Source organism: Camellia sinensis, chromosome 8, assembly GCF_055761805.1.
Source record: "Camellia sinensis isolate YWXY chromosome 8, ASM5576180v1, whole genome shotgun sequence".
NCBI classification, from domain to species: domain Eukaryota; kingdom Viridiplantae; phylum Streptophyta; class Magnoliopsida; order Ericales; family Theaceae; genus Camellia; species Camellia sinensis.
In genome coordinates this window covers 154,637,901-154,660,684 of record NC_138968.1, presented here as the reverse complement: position 1 = coordinate 154,660,684, position 22,784 = coordinate 154,637,901, and the positions used below count along the sequence as shown (strand labels likewise).

Genomic DNA, 22,784 nt, shown 5'->3' with positions numbered 1-22,784 from the left:
TAAGGAAAAGATTATGGTACCTTTTTATGCATTGTATAATTGAAAAAAAAATGATATAATTTTATACTTTTTGAATTATAATTAAAAAAAAATCATAATCAAACAGTACATAAGGTATAACCAAAAATCTCATTAGTCATAATTAAAATAAGGTCATAACTAAAAAAGAAAATTAGTCACAGGTAACGAAGAAAATGACATAACTTAAGAGTTCATATGGTTAAGAGTATGTATAGTAGAATTTCACAATTAATTAAAAGGCAATATAAAAGAGAAAAATTACATCATGCGATAATAAAATTAGGGAGAATTTTTAAAAAGTAGAGTGATTTTTTTTTTTTCGCCCCAACTAATGAAGGTATAAGATTTATTTATAACATTGAATGCATAAAATTATATCATTGATTTATTTACTAATAAGATTTTTTTCCCCTCACGACGGTGATGGAAGAAAGGTTTTGAATGCTCACGGCAGTGGTGGAAGGAGGGTTTCGGATGCTAGGGTTTTCAAACGATGGTTTTTAGAGCAAGGTGTTCAAACGATGAAACAGAGTGATGGGAGACAAAAAACGGTTCCATTGTTTAACATTTGCCCATTTATATGGAAGGGTATTGTAGTTTTTTCATTGTATTTTTTTTCATTTGAGGGACTTTTGAAATCATTATTTTATTCGATAGGCTTCACACAAAAAAGGATTTTCAATCAAAATCACCCTACCATCAAATTCTATCAACTCAATAAATCAACAAAACAAATTCAAAACCCTAATAACAAAATCAAAATGGCAACCCTAAGAACAGATTCAAAAACAATATATATATATATATATAAAGAGAGAGAGAGAGAGAGAGGGAGAGAGAATATGTTCATCACCACTCACTATGGTATGTCTACAATCACGCGGTGGTATGATCGTGGTGGTTTGATTGTAATGGTGGTGGGGTACTACCAAAAGAGCAATGGCGTGTTGGTGGGGATGACTTGTAGCGGTGCAATGCGGTGGTGGCGTGGAGAGTGAAATTGAGGAGACAAAAGATAAAAAAGGAGTTCAATCAGAAATTGACTCGGTTTCTCTTGAGTTGACCTGTGTTGGAGCATCACCCATTTTTCATCAAATTTTCACCACATTTAAATTTGATAAAAATTTTAATAAAAATATGATCTAATCCTTTTAGTATCAAACTTGTATCAAATTAAGAGAAAAATAAAATTTTCATCAAATCAAGAATAAATCAAATCTTTTACCATATTTTCGACAAATATTTTTTTACTTTAAAATTGTTAAAAGATGAAAGATTTGAGCTGAATTTTTTCATCAAAATTGATGAAAAATGAAATTTGGGATGAGAAGTAATTTTTTTTATAAGATTTTGATGAAAATTTGATGAAAAGATTGGAGTAATTGACATCAAATCAAACTTTTTACTTAAATTTATTATCAAATTAAATGAAAATTTTGGTGAACAATTGGAGATGATGTTAAGGTTATTTTTGTTATTTTTTCTTTTCTGTTAGTGTTGTTAAATTTTGAGACCCATCCAATGGGACTCGCGTAATTTAGACAATTTTTAAGGATGGTCTGTGTAATTTGCCAATTAACATGAGAATGGTCAATGCAAGAAATATAATTTTTTTATATAATTCATGTAAATATAGTAACATAATTTTTAGTTTCTTACCAATTTTTTTTTTTTAAAAATGAAAAATTTATTTCTCTACAGTGAATTTGTTCTCTAGATACAAAATATTGGGGACAGAAACCTTCCTACGAGGTATTATTAACTAATAATATGTTATTATCTATCTAGCCTGTATAGATCACAACTGCATTATAATGACATGAAATTTACAATAATGCATGGGTGAGCGGTTACAATTAATAGGTGACGCTCACTCAATTATATATTACATTATAATTGGAATAATGTTAGGAGTTTCAAATGTTCACTCAATTATATGTTACATTATAATTTGAGTAATATTAGGAACTCCAAATGTTTCCCATTTGGTATTTAGAATCCCTAACATTTTTCTTATAATTGATTGAATAATACTATATGCACTAATTAGTATACTAACTAGGGGTGGGCGCGGGTCGGTTGCGGCCACGGAACCTCCAATCCGCCATCCGTCCGCCAGATTGGCGGATTGAAGAAAATCAATCCGCATCCGTCCGCCAATCCGGCGGATGTGGATTGAGCGGATTGGCGGTTTGGCGGATGGATGCGAATCGGTTTGGCGGTTTAAAATTTTATAAATTTTTAACATAATTCAACTTGTGCACTTCCTCAAACAAAAAAAGAAAAAAAAGAAAAAGAAAGCATTACAGTCAATGACTTAAAAAAAATATTACAATCACTGTATGCCTTATCCAAAGAAAAAAAGTCTGAAACTTTAGAATATCATGATCACTGCATGCCTCATCCACATATTACAATCACAGTATGATTCATCCCCATAAAGTATTACAATCTGTGATTCTTAAAATATAATAACAATTCAAATCACCAAAACCATGAACAGAGCAGTAGTAGAGATTGAATGTCTCTGTATTGTTACATCTACATATGTTTTTGAAAACAAAAACCAACCAGCATATATCATATTTTCTATTTATTATTTTTAGAGTTACATTTAAAAACTAAAAAATATATATGAATAATACGTTTATTTTTTTCAATTCAAAAAATATATTCAAGTTGAAAACTTTTTTTCAACAGAATATTTAAACTCTTTTTCAATTGAAAACACAAATATAATATTTAAACAAATTAAAAATACAAAGTTTTATAAATTACTAGGGGTGCTCGCGATTTGGCGGTTTGGCGGTTCGGTTGCGGCCAAAAAATCTCAAATCCGCCATCCGTCCGCCAAATTGGCGGATTTGAGAAAATCAATCCGCAACCGTCCGCTAGTCATCACGCATCCGTCCAAAATGCGGCGGATCGGTTTGGTTCGGTCGGTTTTGGCGGATCGGTATATCCGCTGCTCACCCCTAATACTAACTAGTGTACCAATTGATAATGTAGCATAATTTAAGAAGTTTTTGGTATTTATAATGTGATTAATGAGTGGAATCAATAATAATATCATAACTAGTGTTAGTACACTAGTTAGTACACTAATCGGTACATGTAACACCACTGTAATTGATTAGTAATACCATGTGTACATAATGGCTTGGTATCACCGTTTTATATTGTTTTACTCATAAAACACAACATTTGGGACGATTCATACAGTTAGTCACTTACATATAGCCACGAAAAAGAACTCTCGTTGCTAAAAGCCCGTGACCTATTCACTTCTTGCTTAAATTTCCTCAAACATATCAGACACTTCTCTTATTAGCAGAACTGTTGAAAATTGATCGAGCATCTGGCATGGTAATTGTCACCTCATTGTTGTAATAGCTACTAGATGTTTGAGAAGGATAGGTGACAGTGTTCGAACTCCTACAAGTTGAAAAAGCCAGTTTTTTGGGTGATGGAATTGATGCGTTTTCATTGCTCATCATGAGAACTGCATCATACATTGTTGATCGATCACTGGGAAATTCTTGAACACACAAAAGCCCCACAACAATACAATTCAATGCCTCCTGAATGTCACATGTTTCTCTTATTGACGGATCAATGAACTCCAAACAGCTACCTTATTTCCAATTCTCCCATGCTTGTTTAACAGCCAAAGCCATAAAAAAAAAAAAAAAAAATATATATATATATATATATCAAAACTAACTAGTTATCATATGAGGAAAACAAAAGACACATAGCCTACTTACTTACCCATCCTAAAGGGGTTAGAGAGAGTTCAGTGAGATGAAAAGTAGTGTTTCTCTTGCCACTCACGATCTCTAACATTAACACTCCAAAGCTAAATTTTTCAGAAAATTTCCCGTATAATGCATATTCTAGTGACATGTAGACTCTGCATCACCAATAACAATGTTATCAACCAAATTGAAGAAATAGCAATAGCAGCCCTATATTGATTTCTGCAGTACACATGAAATTATCTCATTCAAAATTCAAACAAATAAAAATATCTGTTGTTACTTACTATGTGCCACCACCCGCATGGTATTTGCTTCAATTTGATTTATTCCAAAACTCCTTGCAGTTCCAAAGTCTGAAATTTTGGGATTCATTGCTTCATCCAACAAAATATTGCTTGCCTTTAAATCCCTGTGAATGACTTTCAATCTAGAATACTTGTGCCGGTAGATAAGACCTTGAGCAATCCCTTCTATGATCCATAATTGTTTACTCCAGTCCAGATTGGCTTGCTTAGAAGGACCTAATGGAAAATCAACACTAAATCAATGATGGGAAATTGAAAATTAGAGCCTCAAAACTAATAGAAATTATGTTTATCAGAAGTTTCAGAAAAAAGGTAAAGGTGTACAAAATAGCAATTTGTCTAGGCTTCCATTGCACGTATACTCATAGATCAGTATCTTTTCCTCTTGTTCAACACAGCAACCCAAAAGCCTAACAAGATTTTGATGTTGGAGTTTGGCAATAAGTTTCAACTCATTCATGAACTCCTCTACTCCTTGTAATGATTTTTTATATTGCTTTTTAATGGCCACTACTTATACTTCAGGCAAATTCCCCTGAAAAAAAAGGGGAAAAAAAAAACAATGAGTATGAAATGTAAGAATATTGAAATAAATAATAGAAACTAAAACATAAGACAACTTCATTGTTTTACCACAAAACAAAATGCATTGTGTTACCTTATAAACAGGTCCATACCTACCCTCTCCAAGTTGTTTTACTTCAGAAAAGTTGTCAGTAGCAACTAATATGCTTCTTAAACTGAACGATAACAATTCTCCATTACTTGGCCCAGCAACAGATGCACTAGAGTTAGCATCAAGCTCGTGCAAATCTCCATCTGTTGTCTCTGTACTCAAGAGTATTCAGTGAAGCGAAACCATGTATGAGAAACTGCAAGTGTACTAATAAATAGCTCTAATTTATGAGGTTGTATACCTTGACTTCTCAGCCTTCTCATCCTCAAGACATAGCCAAAGCTACTAATAAGAAGCAATCCTGCAGAGATGGCAGCAGCTGCAATCACAATTAGACTTCTACTTCTATGCTTGAACTTACCATCAGCAACTACACATCAATTACAAAACACAAAAATTCCAGGAATCCCATTAGAAGTCAACTAAAATTTAGAAGAAAAAAAAGTGTTTTGAACGGAAATTGAGCAAAGATGTCATACATACCTTGGTCAGAGCCATGAAGGCTGTTAGGTTTTTATTATTGGCAATTCCGTTTGACAAAACTCCTTTCAGTTGTACTTGTTTTCGCACTTTTATTTCAGTGAGGCTATGAGTTTGTTAGATGCGAATCCAACCCGAATTGTGCCGTGCAGAGAAGTTTGTGATGTTAATTCTTTCAAGATTGCCACTTCATTGATTATGACGGGGATCGAGCTGCCGGTCAACTCGCGGGGGTCCAAGAGGCAGTGCCCCTTGGCGGGTCCGGGGCAGCGCCCTCGAAGCAAAATGCAAAATTGCATTCAAAATTGCATGTTTGCCCTTGCTCGCTCGAGCGAAAGAGTTCTCGCTCGAGCAAAGGCTGCGTCTGCATAAAAACCTGAAAGAGAAGATTTTACACTCGAGCGCAGGTTGTTTGGCTCGAGCGAAGCCACTTATGGAAAAACACGCGAGATTAGTCCCTCGCTCGAGCGATAGAGTCTTCGCTCGAGCGAGCTTAGCAGTCCCAGATTTCTATAAGTATTTGTTTTAATCCAAAACTAGGATTACTTCTTCAAATCTTCTTTTTGGATATTAAGGTTTATATCTGGGGATATTTTGCTGGTTTTCTTTGATGTTTTGATTGAGTATTTAACTTATGGTTTAAAGAGCATACATCAAAGGATTATTTGTTTGTTCAAACTAAAAGAGAGAGTTGTTCTTCAGTGGATTCTGAAGAATTCGAGCCTGAAGCTTTGGTGGATTCTGGAGTGGCTTATCGTCAAGACAATTCCGAGGTGAAGACGGGGTTGGAAGAGGCACATAGGGGTTGGTTCAATTCGGGCGTGGATTCGCTAGGTAATTGAGAGTATACTTGTGTAATTCCTTTATATCTTCTTAGTGGATTATTTTGTGGCTGTTGCCCGTGATTTTTTTTCACAATTGGAAGTGCTCCAGTTGTGGTTTTTCCACATTAAAATCGTTGTGTCGATTTGTCTTGATTGTTTGATTGGAATTGTTTTATTGCTTTAAATTGATACATAATCACAAATCAATATCTAGAGGATTTCTAGATTTTTCAATTTGGTATTAGAGCAAGTCGTTCTATTTTTTAAAAAAAGTTCCTTTAGAACGAGATCTTGTTTGATTTGTGATAATGGATTCAATTCGTGAGGGAAATTCAATGGATCGACCACCCCTACTTGAAGGATCTAATTATTCATTTTGGAAAGCTAGGATGAGATCGTTTTTAAAATCTATTAATAAAAAAGTTTGGCAATCTGTCATGTATGGGTGGACTGAACCGACGATTATCGTTGATAGAATAACCTTCCCCAAACTAATTGATAAGTGGGACACAATTGATTACCAAAATAGTAGCTGGAATAGTAAAGTTATCAATTCTCTCTTTTGCGCTGTCACACCTGAAGAGTTTAGTCATATTTGTAATTGTGAAGTCGCAAAAGAGGCTTGGGATATCTTACAAACTATTCATGAGGGCACTTCTTCTGTGAAACGCTCAAAACTTCAAAGGCTCACATCTAGTTTCGAAAACCTTTCAATGAAAGATAGTGAGACCTTTGATGAATTTTATGCGAAGTTGATTGACATTGTAAATTCCAGCTTCAATTTAGGTGAAAAAATACCAGAATCCAAAGATGTGGAAAAATTTTGAGATCCTTGCCCGATCGGTTCCAACCAAAAGTTACGACTATTGAGGAGGCTTAAGATGTTGACAACCTCAAGCTGGATCACTTAGTTGGAAATCTCCAAACTTATGAGGCACATAGGAATTTCAAAAAGAAACAAAAAGATGATATTGCTTTTAGTAGTGCTCATAGAGTTGGAAAGGGTTCTAATAAGGATTATGAGATAGATTCCAAGATTACGACTGTTTTTGTTAAACAATTTAAAAAATCTTTTTTGAAAAAGAATCCTAATCTTTTGGAATCTACTCATACTCATAAATCTAAAGACAAAGATAAACTCAAAATTAATTCTATAGCCAAGAAGGAGAAAGGAAAGATACAAGGGAACTCTGAAAGAGTCCAATGCTATGAATGCCAAGGATTTGGCCACTTTGCTTCAAAATGCCCCACTCATTTGAAGAAGAAGATAGCCCTCGCTATCACTTGGGATGATGAATTAGAATCTAATGAAGATGATAGTGACAACGAAGATCAAGGCGAAAAGGGACATAAACAATTCCTTACTTTCATGGCGACTTCCGAAACTGAAGGACGAACAGAGTATCCGAAGAGGCTGGTTGAGAATGCCACTGATGATGAATCCTCGGGAAGTAATGATGAAGAGATTAAGCAAGCTTATGAAAAGTTGTATAAGGAATCTCTTAACTTATCCAAATTGAATGACAAACTCACTATGAAACTCAAAGCATGTGAAAGTGAGAATGTCAAACTAAAGAAGGAGATTTCCGAGGCTAAGATTGATGCCATCAAGATAGCTAATGATCAACAAGCTCTTTGTGCAAAACTCTTGACTTGTGAGACAGAGAGGAATGAGCTACATCATATCTATGCAATGTATAAAGAAAAGATTGAATCTCTCGAGATGACTCAAGTTGCCTTGGAAGAACTAATGATCAAGAAAGAGGAAGAGCTCAAGTGTGCTATGGCTACCATTGGTCTTTGGAACAAAGGATCAAAGACTTTGGAGGATATCATTGGGTCTCAACAAATGTGTTGTGACAAGCGTGGCATTGGTTTTGGTGATAACAAAGAGCAAAAACAGAGTGCATCTATATCTCATGATACAAGAACTCAAGGAAAGGGAAAACAAAAAATTCAACATAAGGATGGGCTTCTCAAACTTCCTAGAGTTGGTAAGGTAAAAGAAAAAAAGGTACACCCTGTATTTATTTGTCATCATTGTGGTATGCATAGTCATATTCGCCCTTATTGTTATAAGTTGCATGGGAAAGTATCTCATAGAGATGGAAGAAATTCCAACATCTCGTGGGGTAGGAGACACTTCATTAGTAGTAATGAGGTTAAAGGCCATTTTAGACCTCATTATTTTGATCAGCTTGAGACCAAACATGGAGCGAGTTTGTATTTGCCTAAACCTAGAAATAGGAAGTTGGAAACCAAGTCGAGACGGGTTCCCATTGAAAACAAAGGGAACCACAACGTCAAGACACCATCCAAAAACCGCAATTCTCATAACTTTCTTCATACTAAAGTGATTTGGCTGCGAAAACTTGACTTGTGTTAATTTGCATATTCTTTTTAGTTTTTAGGCTTCTGTGTATTTTTTTTTTCTTTTTGAGCCACTTAATGTGTGCATGTTCATTTTTTGTCTTGATTAAAAAAATAATAATAAAAAAAAAAACAAAAAGATTTTCTTAGTATGGTTTTGCAAGCTTAAAATTTTTTAGAAGTCCTTGGTGCATATTGGAATTGATGAGAATATCTATTACATGTTAATATGTGTGTGCTTTCTATGATCATTACTCATTTTGGAGTGTGTGTGTTCTTTGATTAGTATGTCTAATTCTGTACACACTCTTGGATAAGCAAATATTGGAGTCTTCTGCCTTAGTGATCTTTTTTCTCTATGGACTTCTGGCATTGTATCTTTTGCTTTTCTAGAGGAATTGACCTATACTAGCATATCATGGGTGATGTTGAGTCTCTTAAACCACCTTCCGTCTTTTTGCATCCCCACGGCTTTCCCCTCTGTTCTTTGTAGTCCAGGCAGGAGGAAAAGGCTACCTCAGAGTCACCAACCAGGTCATCCTTATTATATCCATGCTTCTCTGGTTCGGTTTCCATACTCTTGAGCATGTCAGCTACCAATGAGTGTGCAAAAGAATAAGAAAAAGAAAAAGAAAAAGAAAAAACCATGCAAAAGAAAGAAAAGAAAAAAATGTGCAGAAAAAAAAAAGGGATTCATTGATTGAGAGGGAGCCTCCGCCTTTACTCACCAAATACTCATTGATTCCTAGTGGTTTGACTTTCCGTAGTTGTGCTTAGATTCTCTTGTCGGAGGTCTAGCTTTCATATCACTACTAGGATTTAAATCTAGTGTTTGTCGAACTCTAAGAGTCACACACACACTTTTATCATGGGATCTATGCTTTTCACATAATCCATCACTTTCTTTTATGAGGAATCTTCTAGAGGCTGTGCACATTGTGTTTTCAAGTAATTATGCTTCTTGGATATTCTTGTGTGTTCTAAGGTATAAATCTGAGATTTCTTGCTTGCTCCACCATATTATTTTTGTCATTTTCTTCTTGTTCACTGTTTTCAGTATTTGTGGGTGCTTTTAGTGCGAGGGAGTTTGGTTTATCATTGTAAGAGTTTGTTAGCATGAACTCTTTGATTATTTCCTTCTTGCATACTTTAGTTGTTTGAGCTTCCTTTGTCAATTCGTAACAAAAAAGGGGAGTTATGTTGTGTCGGTGCATGTGTCTTAGTTTTCATCTATTCATGCTACATGTTCTTATTATCTTCAAGTCGCATTTATTCGTGTTTTCCATCTCATGCTTCAAGATAATCAAGTCGCATCGATTCATGTTTTCCATCTCATGCTTCAAGATAATCAAGTCGCATCGATTCATGTTTTCCATCTCATGCTTCAAGATAATCTTGTCATATGTTTATTGGTTTTTCATATGCTCTTGTGGCACTAATAGTTTTTTTGGAGATTGTGACACTAATAGTTGTTTTGCAGCTCATGAACTTGAGAAAGCAGTTTGCGTTTGTTGGCTGTAATGGGTTGGGGTGATTAGGATTTTATTTGTTAGGTGTGTTTTGTCACGGCATTGCCAAAGGGGGAGATTGTTAGGTTTTTATTCTTGGCAATCCCATTTGACAAAACTCTTTTCAGTTGTACTTATTTCCGCACTTTTATTTCAATGAGGCTATGAGTTTGTTAGATGCGAATCCAACCCGAATTGCGCCGTGCAGAGAAGTTTGTGATGGTAATTCTTTCAAGATTGCCACTTCGCTGATTATGACGGGGATCGAGCTGCCCGGTCAGCTCGCGGGGGTCCAGGGGGTAGTGCCCTGGTGGGGTCGAGGGGCAGCGCCCTCGAAGCAAAATGCAAAATTGCATTCGAAATTGCATGTTCGCCCTTGCTCGCTCGAGTGAAGGAGTTCTTGCTCGACCGAAGGCTGCGTCTGCATAAAAACCTGAAAGAGAAGATTTTACACTCGAGTGCAGGTTGTTTGGCTCGAGCGAAGCCACTTATGGAAAAACACACGAGATTAGTTCCTCGCTCGAGCGAGAGAGTCTTCGCTCGAGTGAGCTTCGCAGTCCCAGATTTCTATAAGTATTTGTTTTAATCCAAAACTAGGATTGCTTCTTCAGATCTTCTTTTCGGATATTAAGGTTTATATTTGGGGATATTTTGCTGGTTTTCTTTGATGTTTTGATTGAGTATTCAACTCATGGTTTAAAGAGTATACATCAAAGGATTATTTGTTTGTTCAAACTAAAAGAGAGAGTTGTTCTTCGATGGATTCTGAAGAATTCAAGCCTGAAGCTTTGGTGGATTCTGGAGTGGCTCATCGTCAAGACAATTTCGAGGTGAAGACGGGGTTGGAACGGGCATATAGGGGTTGGTTCAATTCGGGCGCGGATTCGCTAGGTAATTGAGAATATACCTGTGTAATTCCTTTATATCTTCTTAGTGGATTATTTTGTGACTGTTGCCCGTGGTTTTTTTTCACAATTGGAGGTGCTCCAATTGTGGTTTTTCCATGTTAAAATCGTTGTGTCTATTTGTCTTGATTATTTGATTGAGATTGTTTTATTGCTTTAAATTGATACATAATCACAAATCAATATCTAGCGAATTTCTAAATTTTTCAAAGGCAAACATAAAGGTCTTTGCGATGGTAGTCATTGCCTTTTAGGTCCACAAGATCCCCGAACCAATTCATACAATGCACAGTAGTTCCTCCACTCATATTAGCATACGCATAAGCCGTGCAAGATTGTCACGACATTTGGATTCACATTGACTAACGGTCATATTTCCAAGAGATTGAATATTCGGGCAATTTTGTCCTTTCAAACTTAAAAAACCAATCTCCCAGATCACATGTCAGTGCCATTTTCCTGGCACAGCCTCCTGTCCAAGAAAAATGAGTGAGACCACTAAAAAGAGGAGCACTAATAGCTCTAAAGTGGTGTGGGTCCCACATGATGGGATGTTTTGCTCTTGTGTTTTTTTTTAAAAATTTTTTATTTTTGAATTTCCACCTTATTAGTGGTCAATTAGTGCTCCCAAATTAGTGAGATGAATCATCGTTGCCTATCCAATTTGCAAGATTCAAAGAATTCTGATCGTTAGGTTCCAAACCCTGCAAACAACTGTAAAATGGATGCAAACCATTTTGTTCACAGCTACTAAATGGAGCATACTGGCCATAAAAATCACATTTGGACTCAACTACTGGCAATTTCCATGCAACTACCCATGAATTGTCACTTTGTTCCCATAAAAGGACCTGAGCTTGCCCACTAGGAGTTAGCATGGCTCTTATTTTTCAGGGACACTACAACTGAGATAAATTTCATCACCTTCTACTACGAAAGTAAAAAAAAGAGGTAAAACCTTGAGATTTGTATCATATATAAGAAAAACTAGTCATGTACTGTGTTTCTTCAATATGAATGGTTTTGGTTCCAAATGAATATTTGTGGATGCCCTTCAGGATCTATACCTACTGAAAACATTCCTGGTCGAGGATCTTAATTGTCTACCTATGAGTATATAAGGCTTCGCTGTCTAGTTTTCCGATTCAACCTGAGTTTCATGCCAGGCATGAATGTATCAGCTGGATTATCAATTAAAACTCTGTCATAATAAAATGTCGTCACCAAGTCTCAGAATGAGATTTCCATTATCTGAAAGCTGTGCAACTGTGGAGTTTACGGCCAAAATGAGAATTGTTGCATTTGTTAACCAGACTACTTGTCCTCTTCTATAAAAAATCACAAGATTCCCATCATCACCGAGCCTGAAAATCGCTGTAGAATTTTGGGCAAGAAAGTTTTCTCTATTAGCAACCAATATGACTGTTTGTTTGGAGATTGTTTTGTACCATATGCCAATGTATCTGTTGGTGGAATTGCCTGGACTGAAGAAGCCTAACGCAAAATTTCCACCAGCTGAAGTTAAGGTTCAGTTAGTGTTGATTGATTCGCTTGCTCTCAAAATGTCTTCACTAGCACAAACAGGAAAGAGAGAAGAGGACAGGATGATCATAATATTCAGTAGAAAATAGCAAGCCATTCATGGATCTTTTGGCTTAAGGTGATCCATCATTCATTTGGTATGTATCTCACTCTGCTAGAAGAAACTAATGGTAGACAGACAGACACTCAAGTGGTACTTGAAGACAGAGTTGATTTTTTGGTTAGGCTTTCCTATGTTTATGTTCACGAGGAAAGTCGTGACAAACTACTTATAGGTATGAAAATGCGCTGCAAAATTCTGATGTAGAATTATTCTTGAATTAATGTGTCACTTTAAAGATGGGCCTGTTAAAAATTTAGTTGAGTCTTGTCCTATTTTTCTGGCATTAACCACTTCTTTAGGAACTGAATAAGTCTGCTGTAGACTTGGTAGAATTTAAGTTAGTTCCTTCTTTCATGTTGAGTCAGTTCCTTATTTTGAGGATATTCAGTTGTGTAAATTTCTATTTAAACAACATCAGTGCAATGAATAAACTAAGACTTTTGATCTCTATGTTACTGTGAGTTTAACATTGTGGTATCAGAGCTTCCAAGAAATTCTTCACAGAAGCAGCAGTCTTCTTACTTGCAGTAGCAATCATTCATGGCTGACAAGGTAATCGATAACTATGTCCAGCCGGCTATTCCTCGCTTCGATGGTCATTATGATCACTGGAGCATGTTGATGGAGAATTTTCTAAGATCCAAAGAATATTGGACTCTCGTGGCAACCGGTATTATAGAACCGGCAAGTGGAGTCAGAAGCACAACAAAAGAGACTCGATGAACAGAGGTTGAAGGATCTCAAGGTAAAAAATTACTTATTTCAGGCTATTGATCGTACAATTCTAGAGACCATTCTCCAGAAAGAAACTTCGAAGCAGATCTGGGACTCACTGAAGAAGAAATATCAAGGCACATCGAAGGTCAAGCGCTCCCAACTCCAAGCACTTCGCCGAGAATTCGAGACCCTTCAAATGAAATCTGGTGAGAGTGTTTCAGATTATTTTTCAAGAACAATGACGATTGCAAATAAGATGCGGATCCATGGTGACCTGATGCAAGATGTTACCATCGTGGAAAAGATTCTTCGCTCCTTGACTACGAAATTTGATTACATAGTCTGTTCTATTGAGGAGTCCAAGGACATTGATGAACTATCGGTTGATGAGTTGCAGAGTTCGTTGCAGGTCCATAAACAAAAACTCCACCAAAGGATCACTGAGGAGCAAGCCTTGAAGGTCTCAACAAATGATGAATCTTCAGCAGCAAGAGGTTGAGGCCGAGGCCGAGGTCAAAGACGAGGAAAAGGCAGAACAGATGATCAAGCTTTTGAATTCAAAGGAAGAGGCCACAGACGCAGCGCTGATTATGCTAAAGCCCAAGAATCAAAGTCCTTCGACAAATCAAATGTTGAGTGCTTCAGATGCCCCAGGTATGGTCATTTTTGTTCTGAATGCCATACAAAATTACCTAACGAGAAAGGAGGAACATCAAATTTTGCAGAAAAAGAAGATGATATTACTCTTCTTATGGCTTGCAACACCATGGAAGAAACTCTTCCAAACATGTGGTACTTGGACACTGGATCAAGTAACCATATGTGCGGAGACAAGTCCATGTTCTCTGAGTTGGATGAATCTTTTAATAGCTCTGTAAAATTTGGTGATGATTCTAGATTATCTGTTATGGGAAAGGGAAAAATTAGCTTCCAAAATTCAAAACATTCTCTTTCAAATGTGTTTTATGTTCCTGGTTTGAAAAACAATCTGTTAAGTGTGGGATAACTTCAAGAAAAGGATTATGAGATTATTATCAAAAGGGGAACTTGCCAAATCCAACATCCGGAAAAGGGTTTGATTGTTCAAGTTAATATGACTCGAAATCGGATGTTTCCTTTATATCTTTGTAATGATACCCTTCCTTATTTTGCTGCTATGGTGAAAGATCAAGCATGGTTATGGCATCTTCGTTATGGCCATTTGAACTTCAATGGTCTGAAGATTCTTCATCAGAAAAATATGGTGTCTGGTCTTCCGCAGATTGATCATGTTTCCCAAGTATGTGAAGGCTGTGTTGTTGGCAAACAACATCGTAATGCATTTCCAAAAGGGAGAGCATGGAGAGCCAAGAAAGTGTTGGAGTTGGTCCATTCTGATATCTGTGGGCCTATAAATCCACCATCCAATGGTAATAACAGGTATTTTATTACCTTTATCGACGACTTTAGTCGGAAAACATGGGTCTATTTCTTGCAGGAAAAATCTGAAGCCTTTTCAGCATTCAAAAATTATATGCCCTTGTTGAGAAAGAAGTTGGGAAAGCTATCCAAACTCTTCAAACCGATCGTGGTGGGGAATTTAACTCACGGGAATTTGCAAATTTTTGTGAGATGCATGGAATCAAAAGACAGCTTACAGCTTCCTACACCCCGCAGCAAAATGGTGTGGCTGAGCGGAAAAATCGTACCATCTTAAACATGGTACGGAGCATGTTAAGCACATCTGGTCTTCCGAAAAGTTTCTGGCCTGAAGCAATCTTGGGGAGTATTCATCTCTTAAACAGAAGTCCAACAATAGCTGTTAGAAATATGACGCCCGAAGAAGCATGGAGCAGAAGACAGCCTAGTGTTGCTCACTTGCAAATTTTTGGGTGCATAGTATATGCACATGTTCCAGATGAAAAGCGGAAGAAGCTCGATGATAAAGGTGTAAAGGGTATTTTTCTCGGGATTAGCAAACAATCCAAAACCTATAAATTGTACAATCCGATCACTGAGAAAATCGTCATTAGCCGTGATGTGGTGTTTGATGAAGATAAGACATGGCCATGGACTCCTACTATTTTAGGGCAGTCCATTCATGTCCATTTTGAAGACAAGGAACAGTCACAAGTTTCTTCCGAACAGCCACGAGTTTCTTCTTCGCATCTACCGAGCACTTCATCTGGAGAAGACCAATCTAAAATTTCAAAACAGACACCGCCTCAATGCATGAAGAGTCGACCAGCCTGGATGCGAGATTATGAGGTAACTAGAATTGATCAATTTGACGATCCCATTACCCATTTTGCTTTACTTTCAGATTGTGATCCAGTAACATTTAATGATGCGGTTCAAGATCCAAAATGGCAGCAAGCTATGGATGAGGAAATTCATGCCATTGAGAAAATTAATACTTGGGAATTAACTAATCTTCCCAAAGGCCACAAGTCGATCGGTGTTAAGTGGGTGTATAAAACAAAGCTGAATCCACAAAGCAAAATTGAAAAATACAAAGCTCGTTTGGTCACTAAAGGATATAAACAACAGCTTGGAATCGACTACAACGAAGTTTTTGCTCCAGTTGCAAGGCATGATACCATCAGATTGGTAATTGCATTAGCAGCACAAAACTCATGGCCTATATTTCAATTGGATGTTAAATCAGCATTTCTCCATGGAGATTTGCAAGAAGAGTATGCGTTGATCAACCTCCAGGTTATGTATGTCAAGGGAATGAGACTAAGGTGTATAAGTTAAAAAAGGCTCTATATGGATTGAAACAAGCTCCCCGAGCTTGGTATAGTCGTACAGAAGCATATTTCTTAAAGTCAGGCTTTCAAAAGTGCCCATATGAGCCTACTTTATTCATAAAATCAGACTCTGATGGCAAGTTACTTATTGTATGCTTATATGTGGACGATTTGATCTACACTGGAAATGATAGTGCCATGTTTGATGCATTCAAGTCCTCGATGATGAAAGAATTTGCAATGACTGATCTTGGCATGCTACACTACTTCCTTGGCATAGAAGTAATTCAATCTTCTGATGCTATTTTTCTCTCGCAGTGAAAATATGCTCAAGACATTTTGGCCAAGTTTCAGCTGCAACATTGCAACTCAGTTGGTACACCAATTGATCTTGGTTTGAAGCTAACCAAAGATCCTGAAGGAAAGAAGATTGATAACATTCTATACAAGCAAATGGTTGGAAGTTTAATGTACTTGACAACAACCAAGCCTGATATAATGCATGGAGTTAGTCTGATCAGTCGATACATGGAACACCCTACGGAGTTGCATCTCCTCGCTGCCAAGAGAATTTTTCGATACTTGAAGGGAACAACTGATTTTGGCATATTGTACAAGAAAGGAGAACAATCTGGTCTAATTGGTTTCACTGATAGCGATTATGCTGGTGATTCCAATGATAGGAAAAGTACATCCGGTTACATTTTTATGATGGGCTCAGGTGTGATCTCATGGTCATCAAGAAAACAACCTATTGTCACTTTGTCCACCACTGAAGCAGAGTTTGTTGCTCCAGCTTCGTGTGCCTGTCAAGCTATCTGGTTGAGAAGGTTACTTGAAACACAGCATCCTCACAATGGTTCCACTCCCATTTACTGCGATAACAGTTCAACGATCAAGCTTTCAAAGAATCCTGTTCTCTATGGCAGAAGCAAGCATATCGATGTACGATATCACTTCTTACGTGATCTAGTCAAGGATGGAACTCTAGATCTGAAGCATTGTAGAAGTGAGGATCAGCTCGCAGATATTCTGACTAAACCCCTCAAATTACCTGCTTTCTTGAAGCTACGACATCTACTTGGAGTGTGTTCTGTAGTTAATTCTGATGTGAAATAACCCACTAAACTGAATGTTTGCAGTACACTCAGTTTAAGGGGTGGTGTTAAGAATTTAGTTGAGTCTTGTCTTGTTTTTCTGGCATTGACCACTTCTTTAGGAACTGAATAAGTCTGCTGTAGACTTTGTAGAATTTAAGTTAGTTCCTTCTCTCATGTTGAGTTAGTTCTTTATTTTGAGGATATTCAGTTGTGTAAATTTCTATTTAAACAACATCAGTGCAATGAATAAACTAAGACTTTTGATCTCTATGTTACTGTGAGTTTAACGGAGCCACGCTCTTGTCTCTCTCACTCTCTCTCTCTTCTTCTTCTTCTTTTTTTTTTTTTTTTTTGTACAAATTTTCTATGTACGTACACTTTTCTGTATTATATAGTACAGTTGATTGTTGCCTTCATTCAACATTTTTTTTTAAAAAAATACATCGATGCTTTTAAGTTAATTTCTTTCTAAAGACAAAAAAATTGAGTATTATCGTTGAACCACTGCGACATATGGTCTTGTTATATATGTTCAAAATTTTCAAAATTGGATTTTTTATTACAAAGGAAACTTAAGAAATCAAAATGCTGAAATAAAATCGAGTATGTATAAATGCATAACAAACTTTAACACATTTCATCTAGGAGGTGATAGGCCTCGTAATGACAACCACTTGAGTGTCAGATAGGCATAATAAAGAAAAAGAGAGGCTAACATTTGATGCTAGGAATCAAAGGAGCTATAAAGTGTAATTAGCACAGTAAAGTTAACTAGCAAAAGTAAATGCAGGCAACTGACATCTTTCTTTTCTTTTTTCTTAATTAGTGCCGAGGGTAATGAAGTACAATCCAAGCACCACTTCCAATAGATTTAAATTTTCCACATAAAAAATAAAAATAAAACAGAAACAGTGGGCTTTATAAGGATTGTCACAAACTGAGATCACAAATTTTTGAAGAAAATCTTAATTAAAAACTAGGGAAGGCAAATCCTGCTAATAATTAGCATCAACACTAAACAAATTGCTTATAGGATACACATAAAAATTCTAAGTGCACACAAACCTTCTCACATGCGGTGAGACTCATTAAAATGTGTGGATTCTATCCTATGTGAAAGGGTTGTATTCAAATTTTGTACATGTAGAACAATCATATCAAAAAAACCAAAAATTGAAAAAAGAAAAAATGGCAGAAAAAATAAAAAGAGAGGCTAATTCTTGATACAGAAAGTGACAGCAACTAAAAAGTAGAATTAGAACAAAGAATAGAGTAATAACAAGAAGTAAACAATGTATTGACAGTACTACAAATTTAGAAAAGTTATCTAGAAAAACACTTCTCTGGGTCACAACCACTTTAAGTGTGATCCACATCTCACTAACTTTAAATCTGCACTACAACTTGTTTTGAGATAAAATTTTGAGTAAGTTTTGGTACCTCATAGTATATTTCAACAATGTATTGTAGGCAACTGGATTTTTCATTCCCCTACTAAAAGCTACACAAAAAGAAAAGTTGAAAGGTCAACAAAGTAGAGGATAGAGCAATGAGGTATAATGCAAGCACCAGCTCCAAAAGGGTCAAACTTTGTCACAAAAAAAAGAAAATATATATATACTCAAGACTAAGAAGAAAAAAAACCTATACTCAAGGTCAAGGCTAAGAAAAGAAAGTGAACATGGTTGTCTGACGTGTTCTGTAATTAGGTAGTGAGGCACCAATGTTTCCTTTCAAATGAGAATAATAATTACAAGAGTGTTGTGTTTCCATGGCTTGCAGCCTTGTATTCTTCAATTCAATTCATATTCAACAATGTTCTTTCCTATAAACTAGTGCCACTTTTCCTGACTTTCTATTTATTTCTTTTGATTCTCTGAAGTTTTGGTGTATGTTCAAACTATCAATGAAGAACACTCTTGCAGTTGCTCCACATGATAGGCAGATCGGGGGGGAAAAAAAAAAAAACCTATTCAGTTTAATTTTGGAGAAAAAATAAAATTAACTAATGTATTCAAAACATGACTTCTATTTAACACACATTATCTATATATATTTACATTGCAAAATCGAACTTCACATAGAATCTACTAATGTAGTTGAATTTGACACCACGATGATGTTTTATGTGATCAATTTCTCTGAAACTATACCTCAGAAATGGTGTTTATGCAATTTGTCCGGAAACTTTAAATTTGGATAGGCAAAATGCAAGCATATCAGAGTCAGACTTGGCCAAAGATTTGAAAGTGTTAAAATGTTGAAATAATTCTTCTGACATTTAGAAGGAATCACATGTTGAATGGAAATTCAATTCAACTGATTCAACAGTTTATTGATTTTGTGTTTTTTCCCTATAAGGGGGAACATTTAAAATATGAATTATTCCCCTCGTTGATGGAACAAAGTAACCATATATTGCACAATTACAAGCTATGTTTTCCAAAAAATATTAGATTGCATAAATATGGTGATGCAAACTAATAAGAACAAGTCATGATTCATGAAAAATTCCACTACTTATCGGCCTTCTTCTACAGAACCTGTCAACGCACTATTGGAGAATGTTTCTGGTTTACTAGAAGAAGAAGAAGAAGAAGGTGCATCAGAAAGCCAATTCTTCGCCAAAAAAGCTGGTGGTTTAGGATTCGGAAGTGTTGCAGTTTCACTGCCAAGCATGAAAACTAAATTTGGCATGCTACGAGGATCACTAGGCTCTCTGTACACACAAAGCCCAACTGTTATGCACTTCATAACTTCACCTCTGTTGCTAGATTCAAGCAGTGTCTGATCCATCAAATCCAATGCCTTCTCTTCTCTCCAAAATCTCCAGGCCTGAGATTGCTTTCAAATCAGAGTTGAATGAAACAACATGACAACAAATCATTGGATGTGATCAAATTAGTACTCACATGACCCAAAAGGTTAAAGGCTTGTTGGAACTTGTAAAATCCGGTGTTCCTCTTCCCACTCACAATCTCTAGTACAATGACTCCAAAACTAAAGGCATTAGACTTAATTGAGAACAATCCATCTAATGCATACTCTGGAGACATATAGCCGCCGCATTACATCAAATATCCAAACAAGTTAGTATATAAATATAGCACAGCATAAAGGATATTAGCGATGTTATTACTTACTTGGTTCCGACTACTCTAGCGGTGTTAGCTTCTGTTTCTTTTCCCCAACTATCCTCGCCAAGCCAAAGTCTGAAATTTTGGGGTTCATCTCCCCATCTAATAGAATATTGCTTGTTTTCAAATCTCTATGAATAATTCTCAACCTCGAGTCTTGATGAAGATAAAGAAGCCCTCGAGCAATTCCAAAAATGATATCGAAGCGTTTGTCCCAGTCTAATGGCACGCATAGAGTTCGATCTTGCAATTTGTCCATTGGAAAGCATGATTCAGAGCAGTTTCTATTAATTATCAAATGGAATATAATCTACGTACTAAAAGCTTTAAGAGTTAAAAGTTTAAAGGCTAACCAAATATGAAGGAATCTAAGCTTTTGTTTGGCATATACTCATAGAGTAAAATCTTTTCATCACCTTTGATGCAATAGCCTAAAAGTCTAACAAGATTCCGATGTTGAAGTTTAGAGAACAATACAACCTCATTTTTAAATTCCTCCAATCCCTATACCGAATGACTTGACAACCTCTTCACAGCAATTTCTTCTCCTCTGGGAAAAATGCCCTGTTCAAATTTTCATGAAACCAATTAATTTTGTCACTAAACATAGAATTCTTGTATATGAGCTTTGGTGAGTATTAAAGAAAGGACTATAACATTGTAACAGGCCCAAATCCCCCTTGTCCAAGCTTATTTGCATCTGAGAAGGTATTTGTAGCAACTAGTATGCTTTCTAAATGAAAAAATGGTACATCAATGCCTTTCCTATCATCGTCTTTGAACTCACCCGAATCTATCATGTTTTTAACCCGTCTTTCAGTATCAAACAAGCGAAGCACTTGATTTCTCTGGACGCTTTCTCTACTTTCATGTTGAATATAATATACATCTTAGTTATACATGCTTGTTATATTGAAGAACAGAAAACGCAAACACTATATAGTAGTAAGTACCTTGTGTTTGTTTTAGCTTCCTTCTTTTGTACCAAATATAGCCACCGATGCATATGAGCACAACCAGGATTATCGCAACCATAAAATGGATCACAAAAGAAAATGACTTCTTTTTTTTCCTAGTGCAGTTGTCGTTTCCTGAAACAAAACAAAAATAGTTTCATCATTTTATGGTCGCTATTGTAGTGTTTTGTGATGATATGAATTGATATAAACCCGTAAAAACAAGGAAGTCCAACATATCAAATATATTTGTTTTTTTTTTTTTCCCATTGACATTTTTGAGTTGTGATTCTCAAGTGTTTGTGTAAATCAGCGAAACACTTTCTGAAGTTGTTTAAACACTAATAGAACTTGTAAAAATTTGTACACAAGGCCTGTTTCTCTTTGGATCAAGAAACTTTTTCTGGAAAATTACTGTCACACTCAAACATGATGCTATTAGTCTATAGTTCATTATATGTATAGTAATAGCATCCTCACCTAGAACACTAGTACAATTTAATTCCAAGCCATGCCAATGATAGTTTGCATTGCAAAGGCACCTTCTCTTGCCGTCTTCTGTTGTATTGCAACTTGAATTAGGCCAATCCGTGCAGTCTTCTAACAAAGTACAGGTCGGCTGTGGTGTTGGATCCCAACTAATCTCTACAGCTAAGCTAGCATTACACGAGCTACCAATCACTTTATACGGTACTGATGGACTGACACGAAAATTTTTAGAACAACAGATATCGGCATTTTTAACTGTATCTGTAAGTTGGATGATAAATGTAAGATTATCTGGATTGATGCTTGTAACTCTGTAGATGCCGCTTGGTTCCTGGAACTCAACTTGTCCTGTGGACTTGTTGCAGTGGAAATTGTTGTACATTGGGTCGCCGCAATTTTGTCCAGTGCATAGGGGATAGGGTAGAATTTTAGCACCACAAGGCTCGCAATCTCTTGATGTTGATTCTGCAAAATCAAGAGCATAAACCATTTAGGCCTTGCTACAAATCAGTCAAGGACCATGTCCTTAAAATCTCAAAGTCGACAATCAACTATTTAAGAAGAAAAATCTTTTATAGGCCAAAAGATAGGTCGATAGTGTCTGAGTTGTAACAATTTGCCTCAATTCTGATATATGGGTCTATTATTGCCCCATGAAACAGGGCCATTGGGCCAGATCATCAGTGCTCTGTAAGAAAGTCCAACAATACAAGCCAGCAAGCCGAACAGCAACAAAGGATTGATCTTGGCCCCTCAGTTCAGGAGTGGCCAAACTGAATTAGCCTAATTAGTTAGAAGGATAAATTGTTTGGTTAAGATTGAAATCAGGCAAGTTTAGCTAGAGTAGATCTAGTCTAATGTTTGCCAGTAATGTCATGATATTATAAATTTTTATTTTAAAAAAAATTACATATATATATGTTGAAAAGTGTACAAAATTTGACATATATGAATTAAAATACTCATATCAAATTTAAATGCATAGAGGGGCACCCTTTTTTCTGGAAGGGAAGATAGTAAAGTACCTATATCTGTACGGGCTACATGGACTGATAGGTTATAAGCGCCTTCCGTATCCTCGTGAAGATTTCTGAGATTCTCCGTCCAAATTCTGCCCCTAGATGAGTTTGTACTAGTGACTCTTTGTGCATCAACAGA

General features: G+C 36.2%; 3 protein-coding genes and 1 pseudogene across 6 annotated transcripts; 1 reads left to right on the top strand and 3 right to left on the bottom strand.

The window, feature by feature from the left end:
* Positions 1-3,130: 3,130 nt before the first annotated feature.
* On the bottom strand, positions 3,131-22,170 carry LOC114272905 (wall-associated receptor kinase-like 15). 4 transcript variants are annotated; one of them, XM_082883856.1, is made up of 10 exons: positions 21,618-22,170; positions 21,135-21,272; positions 20,535-20,745; positions 19,957-20,424; positions 5,247-19,879; positions 5,005-5,133; positions 4,746-4,915; positions 4,412-4,622; positions 4,067-4,303; positions 3,131-3,934 (listed from the first exon to the last, which is right to left on the bottom strand). In XM_082883856.1, the coding sequence occupies exons 1-3, from the start codon at positions 22,114-22,116 to the stop codon at positions 20,669-20,671; spliced, it is 714 nt and encodes a 237-aa protein (XP_082739982.1). In that variant the 5' UTR covers positions 22,117-22,170; the 3' UTR covers positions 3,131-3,934; positions 4,067-4,303; positions 4,412-4,622; positions 4,746-4,915; positions 5,005-5,133; positions 5,247-19,879; positions 19,957-20,424; positions 20,535-20,668. The 4 variants fall into 4 exon arrangements, with proteins under 4 accessions (XP_082739982.1, XP_082739980.1, XP_082739981.1 ...); XM_082883854.1 differs by having other exon boundaries at positions 5,005-19,879; XM_082883855.1 differs by having other exon boundaries at positions 3,886-4,303.
* LOC145798200 (G-type lectin S-receptor-like serine/threonine-protein kinase B120) lies at positions 3,333-4,547 on the bottom strand. Its single transcript, XM_082885691.1, has 4 exons — positions 4,412-4,547; positions 4,063-4,303; positions 3,793-3,934; positions 3,333-3,602 (listed from the first exon to the last, which is right to left on the bottom strand). Exons 1-4 carry the CDS (start codon positions 4,545-4,547, stop codon positions 3,333-3,335), a joined length of 789 nt encoding a protein of 262 aa, XP_082741817.1.
* On the top strand, positions 13,036-14,218 carry LOC114272906 (uncharacterized). Its single transcript, XM_028214624.2, has 3 exons — positions 13,036-13,179; positions 13,262-13,706; positions 13,776-14,218. The coding sequence occupies exons 1-3, from the start codon at positions 13,036-13,038 to the stop codon at positions 14,216-14,218; spliced, it is 1,032 nt and encodes a 343-aa protein (XP_028070425.2).
* LOC145798199 (G-type lectin S-receptor-like serine/threonine-protein kinase At4g03230 pseudogene) lies at positions 19,565-20,100 on the bottom strand (annotated as a pseudogene).
* Positions 22,171-22,784: the final 614 nt, after the last annotated feature.

Excerpts from the sequence above, each read along its gene's own strand:
- LOC145798200 (XM_082885691.1), bottom strand. The coding sequence starts at position 4,547 with ATGAATGAGTTGAAACTTATTGCCAAACTCCAACATCAAAATCTTGTT. Across the intron at positions 4,304-4,411 it reads CCTAGACAAATTGCTATTTT|GTCCTTCTAAGCAAGCCAAT; the intron begins GTACACCTTTAC and ends ATTTTCCATTAG. Across the intron at positions 3,935-4,062 it reads CGGGTGGTGGCACATAGTAA|AGTCTACATGTCACTAGAAT; the intron begins GTAACAACAGAT and ends TTGGTGATGCAG.
- LOC114272906 (XM_028214624.2), top strand. The coding sequence starts at position 13,036 with ATGGCTGACAAGGTAATCGATAACTATGTCCAGCCGGCTATTCCTCGC. Across the intron at positions 13,180-13,261 it reads CAACCGGTATTATAGAACCG|GCTATTGATCGTACAATTCT; the intron begins GCAAGTGGAGTC and ends TACTTATTTCAG. Across the intron at positions 13,707-13,775 it reads TGAATCTTCAGCAGCAAGAG|GAAGAGGCCACAGACGCAGC; the intron begins GTTGAGGCCGAG and ends TTGAATTCAAAG.
- LOC114272905 (XM_082883854.1), bottom strand. The coding sequence starts at position 22,116 with ATGGTTTATGCTCTTGATTTTGCAGAATCAACATCAAGAGATTGCGAG. Across the intron at positions 21,273-21,617 it reads AAATTGTACTAGTGTTCTAG|GAAACGACAACTGCACTAGG; the intron begins GTGAGGATGCTA and ends GTTTTGTTTCAG. Across the intron at positions 20,746-21,134 it reads GAAGCTAAAACAAACACAAG|GGCATTTTTCCCAGAGGAGA; the intron begins GTACTTACTACT and ends AAATTTGAACAG.